Source organism: Papio anubis, chromosome 4 (assembly GCF_008728515.1).
Source record: "Papio anubis isolate 15944 chromosome 4, Panubis1.0, whole genome shotgun sequence".
NCBI lineage: Eukaryota > Metazoa > Chordata > Mammalia > Primates > Cercopithecidae > Papio > Papio anubis.
Window position 1 is genome coordinate 63,979,255 of NC_044979.1, and position 25,802 is coordinate 64,005,056.

Consider the following 25,802-nt stretch of genomic DNA (forward strand, 5'->3'; position numbering starts at 1 on the left):
ATTAGCCGGACGTGGTGGCGGGCGCCTGTAGTCCCAGCTACTCCGGAGGCTGAGGCAGGAGAATGGCGTGAACCAGGGAGGTGGAGCTTGCAGTGAGCCGAGATCGCGCCACTGCACTCCAATCTGGGAGACACAGCGAGACTCTGTCTCCAAAAAAAAAAAAAAAAAATCACAGTATTCAATAATTCACCATAAAAATTTATATTCTCATTTTTAAATTAATATATACCTGTTGATATGGTTTGGCTCTGTGTCCCCACCCAACTCTCATTTTGTAGCTTCCATAATTCCCACATGTTATGGGAAGGACTCTGTGGGAGATGATTGAATTATGGAGGTGGGTCTTTCCCATGCTGTCCTCGTGATAGTGAATGGGTCTCACGAGATCTGATGGTTTTAAAAACAGGAGTTGCCCTGCATAAGCTTTCTTTGCCTGCTGCCATCCAGGTAATATGTGACTTGCTCGTCGTTGCCTTCTGGAATGTGAGGCCTCCACAGGCATGTGAAACTGTGAGTCCAAGTAAACCTATTTATTTTATAAATTCCCCAGTTTCCAGTATGTCTTTATCAGAAGCATGAAAACAGACTAATACACCTGTGAACACTGAATAAGTATGATTTTTCGTTCATTTGACTCAACTAGCTCTGCTGTGCTTATGATAAAACTAATTTATTTAAATTACTACTGGAGCCTATCTTTTCCAATAATTTATTTACATTTAAGTATAAATTACATAAAATCATTTATCCTTGAATCAATCTATGTTTGTAAAGTTAATGAGAAGTTAACTGTTAAGTTTCAAGTCTGAATATCTAGAAACTTTCTTCTTTTATCTCTGAAATTAAACTAAATTAGAGAAAGGCATTTAAATGACTACAACAAACAGGAGAATTTGAAATTATATAAATACTATGCATGAAGAAAGGGGGAAGGGAAGAAGGAAAGGAAACCAGAGACCAGAGGTATGTTTATAGCCTTAGCACCTAACACCACGGGCATCTATGGTATGTGATACCCAGAGTGAATCATTTTTTACATTCCTTTCCCACTAAACAAAAGATACATTTTCAATAATAGTTCTGTAAAACTCACGAACAATTATTATTTTCTTTATTTGCTCCGTAGTTTATAACACACAATTTTAAAATAATAACTTTGAAATTTAAACGCAACAACACTCAATAAAATATTTCCTGTACGAACTAAAAATTGGCACTTAAGGAACAAACTATCACACCTCATAGTTTGCACTATGTCTCACTGTTTTAAAATTTAAATGATTCCAAATCATTATGAACTTACTCTTGGAACATGTGTATAACTGAGTACATGTGTGCTGGCGGCTGACTATCCTCACAAATATCCATATATACACATATACATATACATAATAGATACACAGTAGTAAACAACAATTTAAAATCTAGACTGAAAAGACTCTTTTATGATTAGCATATTGTCACTGATACTGTTTACAATTACTGGCATGTGGTGATAATAAAAAGCACAATAATTTTTAATTGGTTTTTGAATAATTTTTAATTCTTGCTAGACAATGCACTCCCTAAAATTCCCTCCACTCAACTCCCGATATGTCACTAAATCCCTATCACTGTTGAATGAAGACATGATTAGTAGTTAATACATAACTAAGAATAAAAGACAAAATTGAAAAAATTTTCAGAATGGTGTAGACTAAGGGCCAAGGAGTTTGAGTTTCCTCTAAAATTTCATTATAGTGGGAAAACGGCAAAAGCTTCACTGAAGAGTTGGATTTAATGCTAACTTTTTACAATAATAGATGGGACCAAACTACATACGGAGAAATTGGTTCCGGAAATACACTTAGCGCTGGAAACTAGGGAAAAGGACAATGGGTGGAACAATCCAGCACATCTAGGGAGAATCAGGATAAACTGTGCTTAGTTGAAGACTGAGATCAATTAAAATAGTGAAGGAAAAAGTTATAAAAGTAAATTGGGGTAAGATCAAGGAAAGCTTTAATGCCAGGCCAGAGTGTCTGTATGTTATTAAGTTCACATGAAGAACTACTAAAAAATTTAGTAATTGGTAAGGAAGTTAAATAATCAGTTTCCTTTTAAGAAAATGCATAATATAGTGACTCTCTTATAAAAAAATGTCAATAATTGCTCTTACATTTATATTTTATATACAGTACCTTTATTATGAGTATCATTGTTAAAAAATAAAGTATATTTCAGCTAGTTATTGGATGATTACAGATGTCTGCAGATGCAGACAGATTTGTCTAGATATGACTTATTTTTAATGCCAATATCCTCAGATCATTTATGAAAAAAAGTCTATACATTAATAAGAATGAGCAAAAATATTCAATCTTTCTCCTAATGTAACAATGAGTTCTGTGTTCACATATAGTAGGATTCCAGTGAGAAGATGTATATCTGGAATTATCAGAAACTAAGATAATTTTAAATAAATTTAAAAATATATTTCCCCATCTATTTCATGACCCTTGACTTAGATCTTTTTAAAGTAATATATCTAATCTTTACATTTTTCATCAGCTTTCTAGTTGTGCGAAGAAGAGCACTGGTAAAAAACAATTTTATTTTAATGCATTCTTATATATTGATAGTATTTATTAAATTTTCTTTGCCTACATTTGTATGTTTTGAGAGGGTCAGCAGTGAATACTGAAAATAGTGTTGATTCAATAAACATAAACAAAGATATCAGTGATCATGAATATAATGCCAGAGACTCAAGTTTGGCTTACCCAACTCAGAATATGTGCTGAAATTATTTTGTTAAGTGAATACATATATAAGCAGAATATCAGCTTAATGACATTCCTTTAACAGGCATACACAGTATTACTTCATAAAAATGAACAATTGTATCCTCTTTTAAACATTTTACTAAGTAAAAGTGACAATAAATGTTCATTTTCAAACATTGCCTCCCTTTCTATTTATAATTATCACTGATATTTAAGGTAACCATGAGAACATTCTAACTAGTAGAATAATCCTATCTAGAATTGAAGGACAGAGAAGGGATTTATACTGTACCTGCATTTCTTTTAACCTGATTTAAAAAAAAAAAATGAAATTTTTTGAATGAAATAATCTTACCTACCCATCCTACAGCCTTCTCTAGCCCCTCAGAAATAAAAAGATAAAAAACCAAGACAAAACAAAACCAAAAAAAATCCAAGCCAAAGATGAAAGCCACCTGTGGTCAGAAGGGAAACAAATACAGTTCCCGAGATAATAGCACTCAGGAATGGATTATAAGCATTTAATGACTGGATAGTAACTCTTACAGACATCCAGAAGCATGACCTGAGATGGCAAAGTTCAACTCACAAGGAGTTGTATTTCTCCTGCAGGGAAATGTCAGTTGGGTGGTTTTGTTGACCAGTTTCTCAGTCCCTGGATTTGTTTGCATATCCACACAATCTCCTCTAAGAACTTTAAGCCCAGGAGAGGGCTGAAAGAGAGGTAACCACTTTTGTACTAAATTGTCACCTCCTTGCTTATTTTTGTGAAGTTCTAAAGAATACAACCATCTCACTAACACAACAGATTTATTATTAAGATGTCAAAATCAGCAGTTCTTAGTCACCAGTCACTTCTGTGAGTCTCTACACTGTTTATCATTCACTTTTTGTAGTCAGGTTTCCAAAAGCCTTGACACCTTCTACTCAAAGATGCAGATGAAAGTAACAAAGAAATTATGTGTAAACAAGCCTGATCACATGTGTTCAATTTGGGTGGTAAGTAGAGAGGCTGCCTGTTTTCTTTTTCCTGTACTTTTCTATGTGTTTGCAATATTTCTTAATTTAAAATGATTAATTAAAAAAAGAAAAAATAAAGACAAAACAAACCACAATTTGCAATACTTCAGCAGCTTTAAAATATAGTACCTCTGAGTCGTTTGATGGTATGATGGCTACATGTTACGAATTACTAAGATCTTCTAATCATAGCGTCTACTAATAGGTAGATCAGACTTAAAGCAGGGTAATATGGCATTACATTTTCCTTCTACTGTCCCAGAAAAACTCAAACTCTTATAAATCTTACATAGACATGTAAAGTAGCTAGCAGCTGTCACACCTGAACTTTTATTGAGTGTGCCTTTTGACCTTTGGGTCACTATGCTGGGTTCCTCTGTTAAACATGATTTTATCTGTATATACCATCCATCCTCTTCAAGGATCCCTCAGTACTTTATAAACGTTGTCATTTTAACCTATATATTAGATAATAGTGGCTTTTGGAAAATGTAATAATTGACTTTCAGCTCCTATGCTCTTAAATCCTGAAGATTTTATAAAATCAGTTTACAAGATATTTGAAAACAAGTGTTTTGTTAATCTACTAATTTGTATGCAGAGATTTGTAACCCTATTAATGAGTTTAAGTTGAAGGATACTATTTTCAAATCAATAGAAACTGGATAATGACAAAGTTTAAGAACTTTAAAAAAATAGTTGATGCTGGAGTTAGAGGTTATAAATTATTCTTTGCTTAACATTTAGTTATTTTGCCTAATACTGCTCTTCTGTATCTTTGTGCAAGCAAGAGAATGAAATTCTCAGACTCTTTGAAAACCATGATATATGCATCCTTTGTGTGCCCCACTCCCTGTTCTACCCATTAGTAACACTTATGCTTATAGATTTTAGTTTGAATTAATACTACTCACCTTCTTTTGAAGCGTGATATAAATACTACAGTATTACAAATTAATAAAAACCTATTCCATTACTCAAACTAACACGGAGGCAAACACACAGGCTTCCTGTTGGCCATTTTTACAAATTCAACAATAAGATTAGAGAAATTTAATACTTTTATCTTTTTGATTTAATGCCTGTTATATTTCAATCCATCATTAATATTATTTGCTTGATTTGTCATTTATAATAGATCCCACAGCAACTGTCCAATCTACATCTATCTGTGTTGTCTCAATCTTCACTGGGTTATTTCTAGAGACAGATTTTAGAATCTTTCTTTGAAAACTTAGTACAAATGATCTTCATGGGGCTGTATAAATAAATAATGATAAGGATAATCCAAACTCAGGGTGGCCTATTCAGAAGGTTGAAACTATGACCATGACATGGTAGAAACAAAAAGTGAAACCTGGCATAAGCCCTAAGGACACTCATTAGAAGTGTATGCCATATATTGACCTATATTACTATATTGTGAAGAAGATCTTAAATGAGTATATTTCAATACATTAAGTGAACTAATGGAAGATAGTGAAGTTATGCTCATTAAATCAAATGAAACAAACTATGTTGAAATTCACTTTTTAGCCTGTGGGTCTTCTTTTGCAATAGTTGCAATGCTGTAACTATGTTTCATGTACCTGGTTCATTGAGATTAAAAAAAAAGGGTCTGACCACTAAAAAGTAAAGGCAAAAATAATAATATGAATTTTAAAAATAAGGTTGTGAGTTTTTACCTAACCATATTTGGCCACCAACTCAGGTAAGTTAAGTTGTAGAAACAAATGTAGAAACAACTATGTAACATAGAACATGTAGAAATATAACATGTAGAAACAAATATCTCTTCACTTATTTTCTTTGGCAACTGAAATTATAAGCATTTTTAAATATAAAGAGAAATTTATGGATACCATTTCTCTTGACTAGAGGAAGATCTATTGGCACTTGCCCTTTACTATTTTCAAAGGTTTTTGTCCCATTTCTGAGACTTAGGAAGCCCTCCAAAATTCTTGACATATAATAACATAGAGTCTTTTACCTCACCTACTAATAATCTTGAAATACCTTAGAGGAAATAAAAATATACAAACTCAAACATCTAAGGAAAAGGATAGACAAGAAAAAAAACAAAAAACAAACAAAAAAACATTTTGTGGCAGGTATTAAACACACTAAGTTTTAATGGATAAATTCTATAGAGGCTTTCAAGGCAATTTTTTTTTCTGAAAAAAACACTTCGTATTTAGAGACGACTGTTTGTGATTTGCTGTTAATGACTAAGCAAACAGAAATGGAGAGCATGTTTTTCTAACTACTTCAGAAACTCATAAAAATTATTGGAAATACAGGACTGGTGTAATACACTATCCTAAACAACTCAGTTTCTAAGATTTAGCACATTCAATTAGGTAAATCTAGGCATGTGAAGCAGTCCTTTTCAGGTAGAATCAGAGTTGATTCAATTAAAAAAAAAAAAAAAAAAGCTGTAGCAAACAGTATAAACCCTTTCCTAGGAATTTCTCAGACAGGAAAACAGATGGAAGTGAAGCAAAAGCACATCTGTAACTCGTGGGCACTAAATCTCTCATTTAGGTTGTAAGTGACATGCTGAAAGTAAGCACAAAAACCACAGCTCAACAGAGATCAATAAATACGGAAAGTGTCATCGGCCTAAAAACACAAATCTTCAAAGGCAGTAATTGTCCAAATAGGACCATATATCAAAATAGACAATGCAAGTGGAATTGAAGCAAAGGGCTATTAATGAGACCCCCAGGCAAGTTATGTGAAAGGGCCATCCAAACTGAATTCCTGGCATGGGGAAAGGAAATACTGAAAAACAAAAAAGAGAATTGGCATAAACTACAGCTGGGATCTGGAGTAGACTCCCGTAAGTATAATGGAGAGCTCTTCCAAAAATGAATAGAATTAAAAAATAATGCAAAACAGCGTTGAGGTGAAAAATTGAAAGCAAGTCTCACTGAAGAAACTAGTATTTCCACCCATTGGCTTAAAAGGTGGGGCATGAAGGGAAACACACACACACACACACACACACACACAGAGTAATAAACATCACACAGACATAAATAATGGTATTTTGAAAGTACTAACTTGCAAAGTAAATAGACACAAATCTTTTCATGGGTTTATTTCATTTGGTTTTGGCTGTTCATTCAATTAGCATTTAATACCCCATCACAAAGATCTGTGTTATTTACCATCTACGAGAGCAGTTCTTTGGGGTGTAAGTTGCACCATTTTGTGCTTCAAAATATTGACTGCTTCACAAAATGAAAGAATTGTAGAGCTTGACAAGGACTTTAGAAATCCTTCAAGGTTAAACAATTTATTGGAAAAATAGAGTAAGTAGTTTGACTGGAAAGTGGGAACACTACTAAAAATAATTCATTAGAAAATGTGCTCTACCATGTACAATTATAAACATATTAAGTTTAAAAGATACTCTGTGGATGAAGGTACTTATTCTCCTTAGGCTCTCATTGATCAATATTGCCAAGTAAAATTATCTTTTAAATCAGTTTATTTATTGTGTCTCTCTTCATTGATAACCCTTGACCAAAATTTGCATTGTTCAGATAATTTATGCAACTTTGTCCAAATACAGCTCCAAATTACTTTGACTGTGTTCAGAAATAAGATCAATCTTCAAAGCACAAATTCTCTTAAAGATAAAGAAAAATAATAATGATAACTCCAGCCTTTAAAACTAATAAAATGACGTATCTTATCTTTGGTAACTAACCTGCCCCTAACACCGCAAAATACACACACCACTACCATGAACACCAACTTCTTCCACTCCTAAGGACAGGTACACTGATATGGCTCCAAATGTATGTATGATGTGTGTGTGTGTGTGTGTGCATGCACGTGCACATGAACGTGTGCATATGTGTGATTGTTGGGATTAAATTCACTGTAGTGTGACCAGATATTTACATTATTTATTCATCAATCTCTTATAGTAAATTGTTGCATGCTTGTAAACTTAGATATCTAAGTTACCCTTGTTTTTGGTAACTTCCTCAGTTTCTGTCACATCCAAATTCATATGATCTCATTAAAGCCTTACATTTGTTTGGTAAAACAGTCATGGAAGCAATAGGTCCCTGGTGTCCTCAATTGTTTAGGTTAAGAAACTGAGAGAATGAGAAGTAGAGCAAAATGTAAACCTAGATCTGATTTTAAGTTGAACATTCATATACTCCAGGCAAAGGTCATTGATGACATCTTTACTGCCAAATCTAACACCTAGTCTTTAATCGTAATCTTACTTGACCTGTTTTTGATAAGCGACATTTTTGATAGCTGCTTTCTTCTTGAAGCAGTCTTTTCCCCTGACTTGTGACAACACTATTCTCCAGTTTTTCCACTCAGCAATGACACCATTCCACTCTGCAAATTGCCTTTGCAGACATTTTTCTCTTCTATTTCTTAAATGTCATTGTCCCTTTGGATTCTATGCTTGCCCTTTGATCTTGCACTACAAATCTGTCTGAGCAATGTCAGGCACTTCCATAACTTCAAGATCTGCCAGTATACTGGTAATTTTCAAATTTATTAGTCCAGAGACTACTGAGCCTCAGGTTATATTTTCAACTGGCTATTGAGTCCCCATATCTCAGAACCACATCAAGTTCTTCATGTCCAAATATAAAAATCTGTGCTCATAATTTTTTTTTGTTATTTACTGTCTCATATCAAAATATGTATCTGTGTACATGTTCCTGGTCCATACTGTATCTTCTAGGAATCACAATTATGAAGAATAAAAGGGTACTTGTCTACAAGGTGGCTATCAAAATCTCTGTGATGGGAGAAAGAGAATTAAAATGCATTAAAAAATTTAGCTCATGAGTCATGCCAGTCATATTTGAAGACTAACATCTACATGGCATGGCTATTGGATAGTGCAGGTGTAGAACAGTACCATCATTACCAGAATGCTCTATTGGTCAGCCCTATGCATACCAGGCAAATAATAAAAGAGCAATAATAAAGTGAGGACTTTATAGAAATCTACATATACTTTCTACCTGAACTATCTCTTGAACTTACTCTTAGTGCTTATCTCTTTGTTCCTGTTGTCTTTAGGGAACAACCTAACAGATTCTCCCAGTCACAAATATTTCTCGATCCAGATACATTCTTTAAATTGCTGCTAACTGTATTTACCTATCTTGTCACTTCTCTGCTTTAAACATTTTATAATCCCTCATTGACTACAGGATAGAGTTCACACTCACTAACATGGAAACAAGACTTCTTATCAACTAATTTACCACTCTAATCTCAAAAGTCATTGCTCCCCAGACACATCCCTTGAATTCCAATTACAACAAGATTTCACTGTTCCATAAACAAAAAATAGAACCAAAACAAAACCAAAAACAAAAAAAACAAAAAAAAAAAACTGTCACCATGCTGCCTCAAATGCCTGGCCTCCACTCCTTAGTGTTGTTCCACTTCCTCATAGAACTCAACTAAAGCACCACTTCCTTCGTTCTTGGGCTTCACCAAATCCTTGAGTTCTCAGCTCGTAACTCTATCACATCACATTATGATTATTTGTTGATATGTCTATTGCCCCCACTATAAACTTTGAAAGAAAAGGGACAGTGGTTGATTATTTACACTAATTGTCTAGTAGAGTGCATTTTGCACTGAAATTATTTCATATTTTCTTGCTGTTGTTGAAAAATGAGATGATAAAATAATAAACAAAAGAGTTATAAAATTGAGAAGATTTACCCTTGTTCTGCGAATAATCCTTTACCCATTTTTATATAATGTTTCTCTATTGCCAAAGCCTTTTCCCCACCAATCACAGTTTACTACTTAGTCTAATAATAATATCTTTGACAGGTCAATAAAACGAGTTTTACAAGTCAATAAAACAATTGTTTTTCAGTTAGTAGCTGAAGATGAAGGGAGCTCTTAAATTGTCAGCAGTTCTTTACTGTGCTAACGTATTCAGTGAAACATGAAAACAAATGAACAACTATAACAGCAAGAACAACAAAACCTGAGTATTTCCAAATATGTTCTGTGGGAATATGCTGATGGAACAAATAGAATAAAGGACTATCATGTTACTAAAAAATCTTTGTCAATTCAGTGAAGCATACAGAGTTTACTCTTAGTTTCCTCTAACGTGATTTGTTCCTTCTTAGATCTTTACTTGTATCTATTGAACTCAATTTTGTTTCACAGCATAGAGGTGCATTCTGTTATTATTTGTCAAAAGAAAAAACAATATTATAATGACGTTGGGGGTAAGAAACAACAGAAAGGAATAATAAGTTTCAAATAATGTCAAAATAATCTTTTTTATGTGAAAATAAGATACCACAGCAACAATGATGCTGAGGTCTTTTTAAACTATTGCTAAAATTGTTATAGTTTTGTAGGACATCTTGTCATATTTTAAACAAAGATTTTCAGTCATTTCTCATGTTGTCAGTGAAATCTCCACTTGAAAGTGTTCACTTTTTGACACAACTTAATCTTAGATTATTAAGTTAGAAACATGGGCAGCATTTGATGCAACTAAGAAACTGCAAGGAAAGCATTTAGAAGCAAAACATTGTAGACATTTGACCAATGGATTATATGTACAGCGAGAAATTCTGACGACGTGCGCATTTAAAAAAGTGATTGAGTAGAGATACACTAATTAATGAAGAACCTCTATTTTTTTAAAAGTAAATTCATCCATTATATATTCTTCTTTGATCTCACAATTTGTTAGCTTTTTAACCAAGAACAATAGCATGACAGAATCTTGCTGTGTGGCCTCAGAGGTTTTGTGTGTGTGTGTGTGATTGGAAAACTCATTTACGACAATTTTCTCTGCCTTTCCAGTTCTCTAGGTGTTTTTTTCATAATATAAATAAAATATTACATGTTGATGTTTAGAGAATAGGTTATAATTTTAATATAGGAATTTATACATGGGGCAACTACATTTTTCTTTAATATATTTCTCCACCTCTGAGATTAACTTTCAGTATATTTATACTAGGGTAAGACATTACTTTGTTATAAATACATTTCTGTTAAATGGATTATATTTATCAAGAAATAAGCATTGAACTGGTGCACAAAATATATACTTACTTGCTATGTATGTTCATCAGAAAGTGACTCTTGAAGTTCATTTAATTGATTGTAAATCCCTTATTCTTTATTTAACAGAGCTCATTTATACAAATAATGTCAATCCACAACACAGCTTTTCAGGATCAGGATACTGTTGCTATAAGGCATGCTTCAATACACTAACACACTAGGACTACTCCAAACAACAGGCATTCATCTCTAGGCAAAAGGCTTCAAGAGAAATTACTGTGAATTCTTAGAGTCTGAAAGAATGAGAATGCTTTTTTGGAGAATCTGTCCCCTGGGGGTGAGGGGATCAGTGGGAGACAGCATTATTGGCCAGGACACTAGGTAAAGAATGATCTGGGCTCACAAGTTGGCCTCATTCAAAAGCCATGTTTTCATTAGCACTTTTAAGTGCAATGATGGTTTGTATTTCTGTCCCTGAAAGTGTTCAGAAGCCTGAGGGTACAGACTGAAACAAAAACGTGATAGGTTCAGATGGAAGAAAATGAGAAGTTTGTACAAGACCAAATAAAGCTTCCCGCTGAGAGTATTTATTAACAGCTCTTCCCCTTAATAACTGAGTTGATGCTAAAGGTGTATATTTAAGAAAAGTTATTTCAGTGGAGACAAATCTAAGCAGAAAAATAATATACTGAAGTCAAAGTATGATTATAGTAGCATTATTATTCCATAAAGCTTGTATTCAATCAAAAATAGAAGCTTCTCATAGAGTATCTGTACTTATCTATAATTTACATAAAATAGCAAGATTAAAAACTCATTGCAGTTTTCTTCAAAATAAATATTTTTCCTTGTGGTTATTTGTTTTTTCCTCTTTGCTTCATTTTCTCTCAGAACCTAATCTAGATTACAGGTCTAGAAAATATTTAATAGAGTAATAATATAACAAAATGTCAGCTTATTTGATACATGTAATGATATGTAATTTTACATATATGATGTGCATGATGATAAAAATATAGAATATACATCTGATGATACTTAAATTATTCTAGGGATTACATTAAGTTACTTTCATTTAGATTATTTAACATTATATAAAAACATTTTAAGCTCCAGGATCAGGAGAATCAGGACAATGCAATGATGTTACTGGGAATAGCAATCACTGGCAAAGGAATAGCCCTTCAATAAAAGAAATAAGCTGCCAAAGATATGTAACTCATACCAGGGCAACAGTTCAGGCACTGTTGGAAAACAAACTGTAATGTTTGAAAAATGTGAATTCTTTTCTTTTTCTTTCCTTTCTTTTCTTTTTTAACATTTGGATCTCAAAAATTACACAGCTAGGGTAGTATGAATCATACCATTTATGAATAATGGGCATTAACTTTGACTTAAACCTTGCATTTTTTTCCATTATATATATATATATATATATATATATATGCTTTAAGTAATATATTATGTATATATACTATGTATATATGTATGTATATATAACGTATATATGCATGTATATATGTATGTAATATATTATGTGTATATATGTGTATATACACATACACACATATATATATGCTTTAAGTAAAACATATAAATATATCTTGCCTTACAAACTCTTCCAACTCGAGAAAGAATGGTTTTATCGGAGGTACTGCCTTCTTGAGATGATTCACGAAAGAAGAAATATATTTTATCGTCATCTGGATTGTAGGTGTCTGGTATGGGGAAAGTTCCAATAAATTTTGCTCCTGTTTGAAAGAAAAGAAGCTATAAATTAAGATGCTGAAACAATCCAGTCATCATAGTATGGTGATATTTCCATGTAAAAGCAATTAGCAGTAGGATTTTAAAAAAATGAACTATGGGCAGGATGTGGAAAATGAGATGTTGTATATAAATGAACATGACACAATGTATAAATATGTATCAGCATAGAGGTACTGAACAAGTTCTCCAGGAATTCCAGAGAACAGGTGAGAACATGACTAGATTAAATTACTTGTAGATCTTTTCAGATACGGAGATACTATGATTTTATATTCTCTTTCTATATAATGAAGTTTTTAATCACCATGTCTTTCTTTTTCTTTTTTTCATTAGGAGACTAAATTTTATTTTTAAAACTATTCTTCACAACTGAAAGCTACAACAAAGGGCAGAGGTTGCATATTTCATATTTGAGTGCTTGTAAGGTTACTGTTCTCAAACATTTATTGTCTGTTCTGCTTATAAATATTTAGTTTCATGAATATTCTGGCATCATGGCTCAGTTCCTCTTTTCTCATCATGAGTAGAGGCAGGGTTATGTTAGCAAACATAATAAAAAGCACGTTGATATTGTTGACCATGAGGTTCTGAGGTCCAGGTGGAGTAGGCTCTGTTTATTTCAATTTATTTGTTCACCTACATAAGAGATTCTGTTGCTGCCCCTCTCTGCCTCTCATCCTCCTATCTTTTACTGATGGATTATAAATTACAGTTGGTAAAAGTATATACTGTTGAGTTTATAATCAGTTAGATAGGATGTGTCCTTTGAATTATGTCTCTATTGGTGGGGCATGATAAGATTTCTCTGAGGCAATAACTTTTGTTTTTTAAATCTTCTTTTCCTAATTGAGTACCCTTTATTTCTTTCTTTTGCTGATTGCCGTGGCCAGAACTTCCAATACTATGTTGAATAGGAGTGGTGAGAGAGGGCATCCTTGTCTTATGCTGGTTTTCAAAGAGAATGCTTCCGGGTTTTGCCCATTCAGTATGATATTGGCTGTGGGTTTGTCATAAATAGCTCTTATTATTTTGAGATACATTTCATCAATACCTAGTTTATTGAGAGCTTTTAGCATGAAGGGCTGTTCCATGTCCTTTGCAGGGACAGGAATGAAGCTGGAAACCATCACTCTCAGCAAACCAACACAAGAACAGAAAACCAAACACCGCACTCTCCCACCCACAGGTGGGAGCCGAACAATGAGAACACACGGACACAGGGAGGGGAACATCACACACCAGGGCCCGTCTAGGGGTGGGGGACTAGGGGAGGGATAGCATCACGAGAAATACCCAATATAGATGATAGGTTGATGAGTGCAGCAAACCACCACGGCACATATATACCTATGCAACAAACCTGCATGTTCATCACATGTACCCCAGAACCCAAAATACAATAAAAAAAACACACCCTAAGAAATCTTCTTACTTAGTGTCCGGCCACAAATAACAATCATATGGTGGCCAAGATTAGAGGGCCCAGTCTGTGGTCAGTGTTAGGGGTTCAGTCTGGAGCCAGGGTTAGCTAGGTGCCAGGGGACACATTGAATGATTAGTTCAGGTTAATCCTCTCTTAACTTTTTCTGTACCCCAGAAGGGTATTTACTTTTATGATCCACCATCTACCACATTCTACTCAGAGAACACAGCCCTGAGGGAAGCGATCCCTGAGCTGGAAGGTGGAGGGCAAAGGAAGGAGGAGGTGAAGTCAGAAGCAAGTCCAGGCTAGGGTAACACATGCAGCAGCTGCGACTGTGGGAAGCTCAAGTAACCACCATGTCTTTCATAAAAGGCTTAGGAAATAGTAAATATCTAGCACTGATTTTGACATATTGTGATGTATGAATACTTTGATGAATTTTGTGTAATTGCCCTAGGGGTATAAAAATGGAAACAACCAATAGTGTTTGGTTCAAGTTCAATATAGCAGTATAGGCTCTAGATAAACTTTCTGAGTGCATATCTTTTCTCTGCCACTTACTGGAGTGGTGACTTTTGACACATTATTTATCTTTTCAATGACTCAATTTACTCATATGTAATATAAGACTACCAATGTCATCTACCTAATAAGATAATTTATATTATTACCAAGTGAATTTATATGTGTGTATATATAGCATTTATATACATAAAGCATCTATATAAGCATTAAATTCCTTTTTATATGTGTATATATGCTATATATAGCATTTATATATAGCATTTAATATATATAGCATATATATAGCATTTTATATATAGCATTTATATATAATATATCTATTATTTATATCTCTATATAAATAAATATATAGCATTTATATATATAGCTTTATACAACAAACATTTAGCTTTAACACCTCCAGTATTCCCCCCAAAACAATTTTTTACAATACAAAAGCCAATGTTTACCAGAGTTCTATAAAATCAACAATGACTGAAAAAACAGAATAAGGCTATTTATGGTATATATTAGTTAAAAGGTAAAATAAATAGCACTTCAAAAAATATCCATGCTTTTTCCTCCTCCCACCTCATTGCTGTCATACTGAAATGTATATAGCATATATATATACAGCATATATATATATATATATATGTATAGCATTTAGCATCAGGCAAAGGCTGATTTTACAATAAGTGTTTAATAAATGTGATTTATTATTAAGATAGTTATGGGGCTGATAAGCATTATCATTATGATGACAATACAGAGGGGTTAATAGAAAATTTAGTACATCCATGTACTTGTAAAAACAATATGTCATTATTAAAAATTTACTAGATCTGTATGTACTGACCTGGAAAGATAGCCATAATATATGTACAGTGTAAAAATGTTTGCAATATGATAAACCTCTTTTCACTGTATCAGTGACAAATCTATTTGGGTTTCTAAATCCTTGTTTAAGAGTTATTGGGCATTTTAAGTCTTGGTTTTAAATAACTGTGAATTAACCAGGTAACAGATGTGTAATAGGACATTATTAGTTCAGAAATAATTGGATTAAAGCAAAGAAGACAGACAGTATGGTTATTGAGAAATGAAGGAAAGACTTTAAGTAGGAAATGTGTGGCACCTGGAAAGAAGCACAGAGCACTGATTTTTTAAGAAGTAAAAGCAAGAGAGAAGAGAAGCCAAAAAGGTTTAAAAGAAAAATAAATTGGCGGGGGGTGAAAAAGATCAATATTGCCTTTTCTAGAGTTTTGCCTAGAGCTCTGATTGCTGTGTGCCCCATGTGTTATGAAAATCACTCTCCTGCAAATGCACAGTAATTGGCCAATATCCCAATAAAGAAAGCTTCACAGTAGCTTTTTTCAATAGACAAAAGTTAATGTTGGGGTTGGGTGTGGTGGCTCATGCTTATAATCCCAGCACTTTGGGGAGGCTGAGGTGGGTGGATCACTTGAGGTCAGTAGTTTGAGACCAGCCTGGCCAATATGGTGAAACCCTGTCTACTAAAAATACAAAAATTAGCCGGGCATGGTTGTGCACATCTGTAATCCCAGCTACTTGGGAGGCTAAGGCACGAGAATCCCTTGAACCCGGAAAGCACAGGTTGCAGGGAGCCGAGATCACACCAGGTCACTCCAGCCTGGGCAACAGAGAGAGAGACTACGTCTCAAACAAAACAAAACAAAACAAAACAACAACAATAACAACAAAAAGTCTCAGCCTCTCTGGGTTGGCCGTGTGTCTCCCATCCAATCTCTTCTTTGCTTTAATGCAAAGCTTTGAAAGGAAAACAGAGGAGGGAAATACATTCATGAACTTTCTTCTCCTTATTCTATATTATTTTCCTGTTTTGTTTTGTTTGTTTTGTTGGTAATTTAGAACTTCAATGGACTTTTTATATTCTTGATAACCTCACTTTGGTATGGTTTTTCAAAAACATATAAAAATAAAACTTTAGAAAACCACATAAAATATTCATTTTTTTTCTAACTAATCTCAAATTGTCAAGGTCCATTAACAATTCCATTCAACATCCCCCCCTACCCCCGCCCCGGCCCTCTTTCAGATTATTAGTAAATCAGAAACACTTGGTTTTAATCACTGAGCAAAGTAAAAGTTTTTTTTTTTTTTAAATCTCAAACCAGTACTTCAGATTTTTTATTTAAATATGTTTTCTTTTAAAAAGCAACTCTTGGTGTGGCTCACACCTGTAATCCCAGCACTTTGGGAGGCCAAGGCCGGCAGATCACCAGGTCAGGAGATCGATACCATCCTGGCTAACATGGTGAAACCCCGTCTCTACTGAAAATACGAAAAATTAGCCAGGTCTGGTGGTGGGTACCTGTAGTCCCAGCTACTCAGGAGGCTGAGGCAGGAAAATGGCGTGAACCCGGGAGGCGGAGCTTGCAGTGAGCCGAGATCGCACCACTACACTCCAGCCTGGGTGACAGAGCGAGACTGTCTCAAAAGAAAAAAAAAATGAACTCTTTGTGGGATCAAATTGTTCTATAAATGTGAGATTCGGGTTTCTGAAATTTAAGAAAACAGAGAAATAATGTATTTATTATATTCAAGGAACTTAGTGCAAAGAAATAAAACTATTGAATTAATACAAGAATTAATAACAACTGACACTCTATATCAAACCAAGTATAATCTGGATTAAGGAAATATTGACAAATGGTCAAGACATGTCTAAGGAGAATGCCTAGCCATGATTTTCCCATTGACTTGAAATGATATTACAACAATGAACAGAGAAAAACAACCAACCACAAACACAGACCAGGGATGAATAAGAATCTACAGAACTTTTTGAATTTACAGATGTTTAAATCCAGTGCTGCCAAACTGGATGGAATTATCTAGCTGGACTGCCATGTGTATTTCAAACATATGCAAATGCAAAAATAAAACCCTATGTATACATGGAGTGGGAAAAAGATACATTTAGACTCATTAACTCAAGGTCAGTAATACAGTTGTATGGATGGACAGGGCGGTATGGTGACTTAATAATAAATTCTTAAGTAATATAAATGGGAAAAACATATAAAACTGAAACTATGCAGAAATTATAGGAAATGATTGGCTTTCCTTATCTTCACAAATATGTGGGATTAAAATTGGTATTAACATTAGTAGAATTTATCGTGGCACTTACATATAATTAATATAGAAATTACACATGCAGCATGATGGCCCTTGAAATTTTAGTGTCCTGTCAAACCTACAAAATGATTGAATTGAATTTATAATTTAAAAAATAACATAAAGGTACAAAGTGTATAGAATCTCCTCTCTAGAGAGAAAAAAAAAATTAGAACTCAGTGATTTGAAACAGGGAAACATAACAGTTAAAAGGGATACCAATATGAAGGAGAGAGTCGCTTATAAAGCTTTCCTCAGTCACTCAAATGGGAGAAGAGGTTCCATGAACTGATTTCTGTTCACTTATTTTCACAGTTCAATTAAAAGAAAAAGAGCAGAATAATAGAATAGAAAGATAAAAGATGTCTAAAAGGAGTATAAATAAATATGGCAATTCATTGTCATGTTGTAGAAATGCATAGGACAATCCATTTAGGATATGAAAAAAATCATCCAGTGTTGACAGGTATGGCTATTTGAAATGGCCAATAGGTAGACTATGACACCAGTCTATGTTTCGGAAATTTCAGTATGACATCAATGAGGTGGGAGAAGGAAAGAACATGGATAATTTTCCAAGCGATATTGATTTTACCGTTCAACTAATGTATACCATAGATAGTCTTATTTGTTTATTCAGTCATTATTGATTTTATTGAACTCTCTTTTAAATATTGGTTCTCTTGCCAGCACTGTGAAAAATGTTTTAGAGGGGAATACTGGAGGTGTTAAAGCTAAATGTTTATTGTATAAAGAAATTTAATTATAAGAAAAAGAGTTAGGATCAAATAGTGCTTTATTCTGTGATTTAAACAGGAAGCATACTTGAGAGTTAAAAATAAATACAAGTTGCAAGAACAGAATTCCTTTCTTGTAGATTCTGTTGAGGTCCAGTCTTAGAACTCTGATGTTAGTATTTTATGACAGAAGCTCTTCCTGATTTGTTGCCAAATTTGGATAAAAAGAGGTATCATTTAATCAGTGCATACTTGATGAATTCAACAATTTAAAATTATACCATTAGGCACCTGGGCTTTATTATAGCACATCTTCTCCATTTGGCATTTAAGTACATGCCCCAAAAGGAATGCAGTTTGAAATCATGCATTTTCAGATGAACTTCTAGCATGACACCAAGAGGCACTGCCAAAAGAAAATGGCATAAACTCATGTGGCCTGCAGCACACACTACTTCCCTTTCTCCCTATAAACCTCTTTTCACCCAGATGAGCACACTAGCATTATTGAACAGACAGTAAGTTCCTAACTTCCTTTTACTACTTCTTATAGTCTCATTTTCCTATTACTATTTTTTAATGTTCTCCTTTCATGTGGAAGGAGAGTTTACAGACAACAGATCACCCCAAGAGAAACTTCAAATGAAAACTGTCTCCATATGTTAAAAATGAAACTTTAAAACAAAAGTTCTCATCTATTCCAAGAAAGAAAACAAAAACATCTGCTTGCATCTGAGGCGTTATTGCTCGCTTTCATCTTCCAAGTGGTCACACTTCTTAGTTTTATCCTAAAATTGTAACAAAAGCTCAACTGCATTTGAGTAAACACCCTAGTTTGCATCTATACTCCTATTTCCTATATGTTTTAAGATTAAGTTGATAAATCAATGTGTGGAACCATCAGTCTTCATTTAGAAATGCCCATAAAAGTACTGTAAAAAACACTTTTTACAACTTCAAATGAAAACTGCCTCAAAGATGAAAAAATTTCATCTTTGCCATTTTGTATCCTCCTTGTAAGGTATTTGCTAGATGGATTAGTATCTTAAGGAAGGAATCAGGATTCCTACTTCTTAAATCTTGAAACTGGATTAAACAGTCCTAGAATAATTCTGAGAAGGATCCTTATACTGTTAAGTGGTTAGCTGATCTCACTCTGGTTAATGCCAAGTGGGGCACAGAACACAATACGGCATGCACACATGTATCAAGAATTTTAAACTCCCTAAGTGCTTCAGTGATAAAAATGGATTTATAAAAGATTCATGTAGCATCATATTAAAAATGATAATTCTTTAGAAACTGCATCTTAACAGTTAAATATTCAGTTGTCGCAGTTCGTCTGTATTCTCTCCCCTCCCACTCCTGACTCCAGACAGATGACCCCATTGACTTTGGACCTTAGGCTGACTGTATCTGGAAAATGGCCATTTCTCATAAAGGACAGAAACATCCTCTTAGCAAGCCAATATTTTGTCTAAGTCCATCAGATCCCTCTTCATTATAAGAATATCATCATTTCTATAATTTCTCCCCTTACTCTGCCCTAGTTTCTGTGGACTGGGGAACTCCTGAATGACTGAGTCTCCTGAAGCATTGTGGTCTTCTAGCTCTGGCCTGCCTTTCCCTCAGCAAACATCTGACTGGCTGCTTGCACTTTCCCTGCTTTCCCTGGCTCCAGCCAGACTGCGTAGGTCTCCCTCATTGCTTGCTGAACTCCATTTTCTCTATCTGTCCTAATTCCTGCTACCAGACCCACATCCTTGGTTTGCTGTTGCCCTACATGGCATGTACATATGGCCCAGTTTGTAGTGAGGCTGCAAAGAGCTGGGGATATGCCATCAAAAGAGCGGATTTTGAGCTGATGAACTGTATCATACAACGGAAATGATACAATGTCGGGGGCTAGATACACATATTCGAGCTTCAATCTCACCTCTACTAGCTGTTTAACTATGAACTATTATCTGACATCTAATATATCACCAAATGTAAAACAGTGCAAATAGTAATTCTCTCAAGATTATAACAGTCAAATAAAATAGCACTTTAAATGTGCCAAAGATAGGACTAGCATGGATATTATATAAAATAAATTTGAATGGGAAAAGAGAAATGGGGAGAGCTGTTAGTAAACAATAAAATGGTGGTAATAAAGCAGAGATGAAGTAATGAAGCCCTATAGGAAAATAGTAAATAACAAAGTCAGCAGATATTTTCAAGGAAGTAAAAGCTCTTAGCAATAGATTAGATAAAGGAGAGGAAGAAGAGGAAGGAATCAAAGATAGCTCCAAGGTAACTGGGTGGATGAAGTTAAGAAAGTTAAAATAGATAAAAATTAGGAAATGGATATTGAAGGACAGATTTGAAAGAAGAAGCAAGATCTATAACATTCACAAGATTTTAGACGTTAGATCCAATTAAAACAAAGGGTCATTAAACCACTTGTAAAAACCTTAAAACAATTTAACAGCACAGTCAAAACTAAGGCTTACATATCTTGATTTTTAGATAAAACAATAATCTTTTTTCTTTTAATCTAGAATGAAAATGGAAGTCATCCAAATAAATTATTTTTAAGGCCACTTAGTTACAGGAAAAGGTTGGAAATACAATTTTAGGAAACACTGGAACACAGGAAACAGTGGAAACTATTCGGATGGATGAGCTCACAGAATTATGAGGTGTAGAGGGAGAGAATGAAAAGACGGTCAATAATACAAAATGCTAAAGAGATGGTAGAGAATCACACGGAATTCAGGTTTTAGCCCCACTTCTACCTCCCACTGCTGCCTTCAGGAATAATAATGATCACGATGACATTGACATTAATTCAGCTCTTAAAATTGTCTTCTAATAGACTTCCCAATATGATTTAATTTAATCCTTATAATACCCTGTGAATAGATTCTGTTGTTAATAGATTCCATATTTACAGACAAATAATTTGAATGGACATTAAAGTTTGATCAAAGTCACCATTCAGGAATTAAGCACAAATAAATAAATTCCACGGAAACAAAGCTATAATTTTGGTCTAAACTGGGATACTTTTAAGAGTAAAAGAACAGAAGCAAACTGAAAATGTCCTGGGCAAAGTAGGTCATATGATCACCCTTACTTTTAACTGCTAAGCAGTCTGCCTTGAATCTCCTAGAATCATAAAAGTCAGTTTTTCTGCATCATAATTATTTACTTGAATTTGGTCAACTGAGACTTCCTCTACCATTTGTCTTTTCTCCTACCTTCAATTTCTTCCATTCTACTGGCTTCTTTAATTGCAAATTTTCCCAGCATCCAAATCTCTTGAGTCCTGCCTCGTGTCCTTGGATTCTTCTATTTACAAGCCAGTGTATTCTCTCTCAAATATTCTTTGCAGTATATTCTCATGCCCATCCCACTTCCACTACCTTTGTTGCTGTCCCTTTCTCATTTCCCTAGTTTCATGCAATGGCCTCTTGTCTCTCTGTCCTCATCCTTCTTCAGTCTTCCATTCATGCTATTGTAAAACATGCTATTGTTTTTGTAAGTTACCTTTAGAAAAACAAAGTTCTGACTCCTTGATTAAAAAGTAAGCCATCATGATTTCAAGATAATATTTACAGCTTTGTAGCCTTGTCTGCCACTCTCGCTTTATGCTTCAGGCTGAGCAAGGCATTCATCATCTGTGAGGTCAGTGACCCTCCCCTATCTATCTATGCAGGCCACAAGGGTAGAGTAGCACCCAATAGGGTCTCAGAAGTTATTTATTAAGCAAATTGTTAAACCAATTCAAAGGCTTCCTAATCTCTAATCTTCTTCATACAGTACTAAAAATAGCATATCTAGGCAAATAAGAGTTGAATGCATATTTCCTACATTTATTGTATTGACAATGCTGCTGACTTATTAATGAATATGTTACAGTAATGGAAAAAATACTATTGTCTTTTAGATGAGGAGAAACGTGATATTTGCCATCCCAATACAGAGATACAATCTTATACTTCATTTTAAGCCATAAAATATCTTTTTACTCAAATAGGTGTCTAAGCTATTCTATAGGTGACATCTAAGAACTTACTCTCAAACCAAATAATTCCACAAATATCTGACAATGCACAAAAAGATAGCTTTGCTTTTCATGTGTGTCAAGAAATTAATGGGTAATCACATAGTCCTGGATATTCTATATTTGTTTTCCCTTTTAAGACTACCTATTAAGGGTACTTTTTTGGCTGATGAGAAACACATTGTTGTATAAACAAATAGATCTGGAGTTTTTGACTAAAGAAATGTTTTCAAAGTGTTTTCCCTTTTGTTTATGTTGTCACTGCTTAAAAGGCACTGAGAGATAAAGAGATAGCCCCTAGGAAATCTCTACCCTGGCCTCCTTCACTAAGGTCCAATATTTATTATGGGAATGAAAAATGCCTGCCTGCTTAAATTATAGTGTTAAGTCATTCTGCCACACAATGGAATAAAGTCATATGTTAGAGAATCATGATAAAATTTGATCTGTTGTAAGGCGGTAGTGGGGAGTGGGGTGGAGTTGAATGCCTTGTAGTGTTCCTTGGATTAATTAAATAAATTCACTTATAAGATTCTTATGTTTTTTAAAAAAAATTTAAACTCAAAATATTGTATGATTCTTAAATAAAATGGTAATCAGACAAAAATATGTCAGTATTAATATGCTTAAAATTTTGAAGAGAAGTGTCTTAACCCAAATATATATTATTTTTAAGCAACAGAAGTTACCATTATAATCTAACCCCAGTTCATTGGGCTAACAGACAGTACATGCCTTGGTCTCTACAAAGACTGCAAGAGTAAGATTGCCTGCTTGAATTCTCACTCTGCATCTGACAAGTTGTAAGACCTTGACCAAATTACTTCTCCATACTTCGGTATTTTTATAGTATAACAGTTTATGCGTATTAAAGAATAAAATAATCATACATCCCAGATGTCATTGTAAATATGTAAAATATTAATTAGAGCATAGAAGAGTGTTGAGGAATAGCACACACTCAATAAATATTATGTATTACTATATAAACAAAAGGGTTTGGAGATTTTCTTAGTGAGGAATTATTTCAAATGTATTTTATAATGTTGAGCTAAATCAATTATTCCAAAATACATTTGAATGAATAATAATGCACTTCTTATCTATCTTAAACCAAAGGCAAGACAATCAAAAGCGAACAACAAAAAAATCACTAACCATTGAGCCAGTAATGCTCTGAAATGTCCGTTCTGATGTAGTGGTGGTCATGAGTAGGCCCAAGGGATCGAGTGAATGCAGTGTCTTTGCCAAGGAAATCAGAGGCTGTTCCAGAGTAGAGGTACTCATCTGAGAGGGAGAAAAAAGTACACAGAGCTTTTAAGAGTACAGCGGTAGATGCTATTTAACATATACAAATTTTACAGCATGACACCAAAGATGTTTGTTGTTTAATGTCAGAATGTATTGTTTCATAAATTTCACATTCAGACTTTGAAAATTTATCTCAGTTGAAGAAAGGATAACTCAATTTACTTTGGTAAGCTGATGCTGAATACTTGAATATAAAACAGGGCAAATTCTTCTGAATTAATAATTGCACATGCATCAGCTTCCTTTTTCAATAAATAATAATAAGCGATTCCTCTTTCTCTTCTCCCCACAAGTAATTCAAATAAATATCATAATTAAGAGTTCCTCTTTAGAATAAGACACAAAAAATATGAAAAGCTAAATGCCATAATGAGGAATGGATTGTGTAATTAGTATTTACTTAACTGACACAACCTCAATGACCACAAATTTTCTTTGCCTAACCTCTGCTGAAAGGGAGCTTTCAGCACTGAAGTCATTCTTGGTAATTATAACATGTTGCATTCTTTGTAGCTAATCATGTCTCTAATAGTTCTGATAAACAGGAATTCTTGAAAGGGGAAAGATGTTGCCATTACTGCATACCAAACTTCTTTGTTCTGTTATTTGTGTAAAATGCATGTTCTGTTTCACCAGAGACAGAAAGAAAGAAAAGAGAGAAGGGGAATGTCAAGGAGAAGAGAGAGAAAGGAGAGAAGAACGAAGAAGAAAGGAGAAGGAAAAGGAGGAGGAGAGAAGGGATGGTGAGAAGGAGGAAGAAGGGAAGTAAGAGGAAGAGGGGGAAAAGTGGAGGCAGGAGAAGGGGAGGACAAAGAGAAAAGAGAAAAGGCAGGTTAGAGAGAGGAAGAAGATGGAAGGAAGGGGAGTGAGAAAAACATAAGGGAAGGAGAAGAAGGGAGTAAGGATCCATGTTCCCTAATGTTAGTCAGGATGTTGGGTAGGGGTGGGGTGGAGTGGCAGGAAGAAGGCTGTCCCTGCAGGAGAATATGTTGTCTCTTTGAGAGGTAAACCTTTACTATTTCAAGAAACTTGTTGGTCAACCACTTGGCTTTACATTTAATAGAACAATGTAAAAAATGGCTAATTCCTACAAAGCATTTAGATTTTATGAATGCCTAAATATGAGAACAAATACATTGTGTTGTCACTGAAATTTATTTTTGCTCAGAAATATAGCTTTAAAATTCTGCCTTGCATAAGAACGCATGAAGATACTTTCTATAGCCCCTGTTTATATCCATCTAAATAAGATTTCAGTGAACGATCAGGGATAATTCAACCTCAAGAATGAGATAGCTAACTTCTAAAGAAACACACACACACACAGAGAGAGAGAGAGAGAGAGAGAAAGAGAGAGAGAGAACTCCAGCTATGTAAAGTAGATGTAGATTAGGTACTGCTTCCATTCTCTTACAGTATTTCCCTACGATGTATCAGGTAAATGGCAATATTTCATTGTGGGCATATTTTTTAAAAAGAATAAAATAATAACAACAAAGACATTATTAAAAAGTTTGGCAAACGAAGCGAAATGTCACTTTGAAAACTATAAAATTGCAAGTATTTGAATGTTTTGTTAGGAAAAATATATTTCAACATAAAAATTAGATCTGAATATCCAGGCTTTCAAACTTCTTTCTTTTACCTAAAATTACTTGGAGATTCATAAGGGGTGTAACAACTGCCACCAATCTATTGTTTTGTTTTGCTTTTTATTAAGAGTGTGCCAACTCCACTTCACAAATCAGAATCACAAACCATGTATCTCATTTTCTGAGAATAATGACTGATCATTAGTCACATAATTTTCAAAAAACACAAATACACACATGTTGTCACTTCAAAGCAAAATCACTAGTTTTCACTAAGTGAAAATTAAAATGTCATGGCGCTTCACTCTTATCGTCTATTCAAACATTTGACAGACAAGTTAAATAGAAAGAGACTAAAGTCATGAACCAAACCAAGACAAAAGGAGTCCTTATAATGGTTGAAATTCAGAAGTCTTG

General features: G+C 34.1%; 1 protein-coding gene across 2 annotated transcripts in view; it reads right to left on the reverse strand.

The window, feature by feature from the left end:
* The window catches only part of SEMA3D (semaphorin 3D), a 203,422-nt gene that overhangs the window by 50,120 nt on the left and 127,500 nt on the right, over positions 1-25,802 (reverse strand). For both annotated transcript variants that reach the window (XM_017956998.3, XM_009203529.4), the window contains 2 exons: positions 23,641-23,769; positions 12,441-12,583 (listed from right to left, as the gene is read on the reverse strand). In XM_017956998.3, the coding sequence (XP_017812487.1) occupies positions 12,441-12,583; positions 23,641-23,769 (272 nt within the window). The remainder of the gene's footprint in view (positions 1-12,440; positions 12,584-23,640; positions 23,770-25,802) is intronic.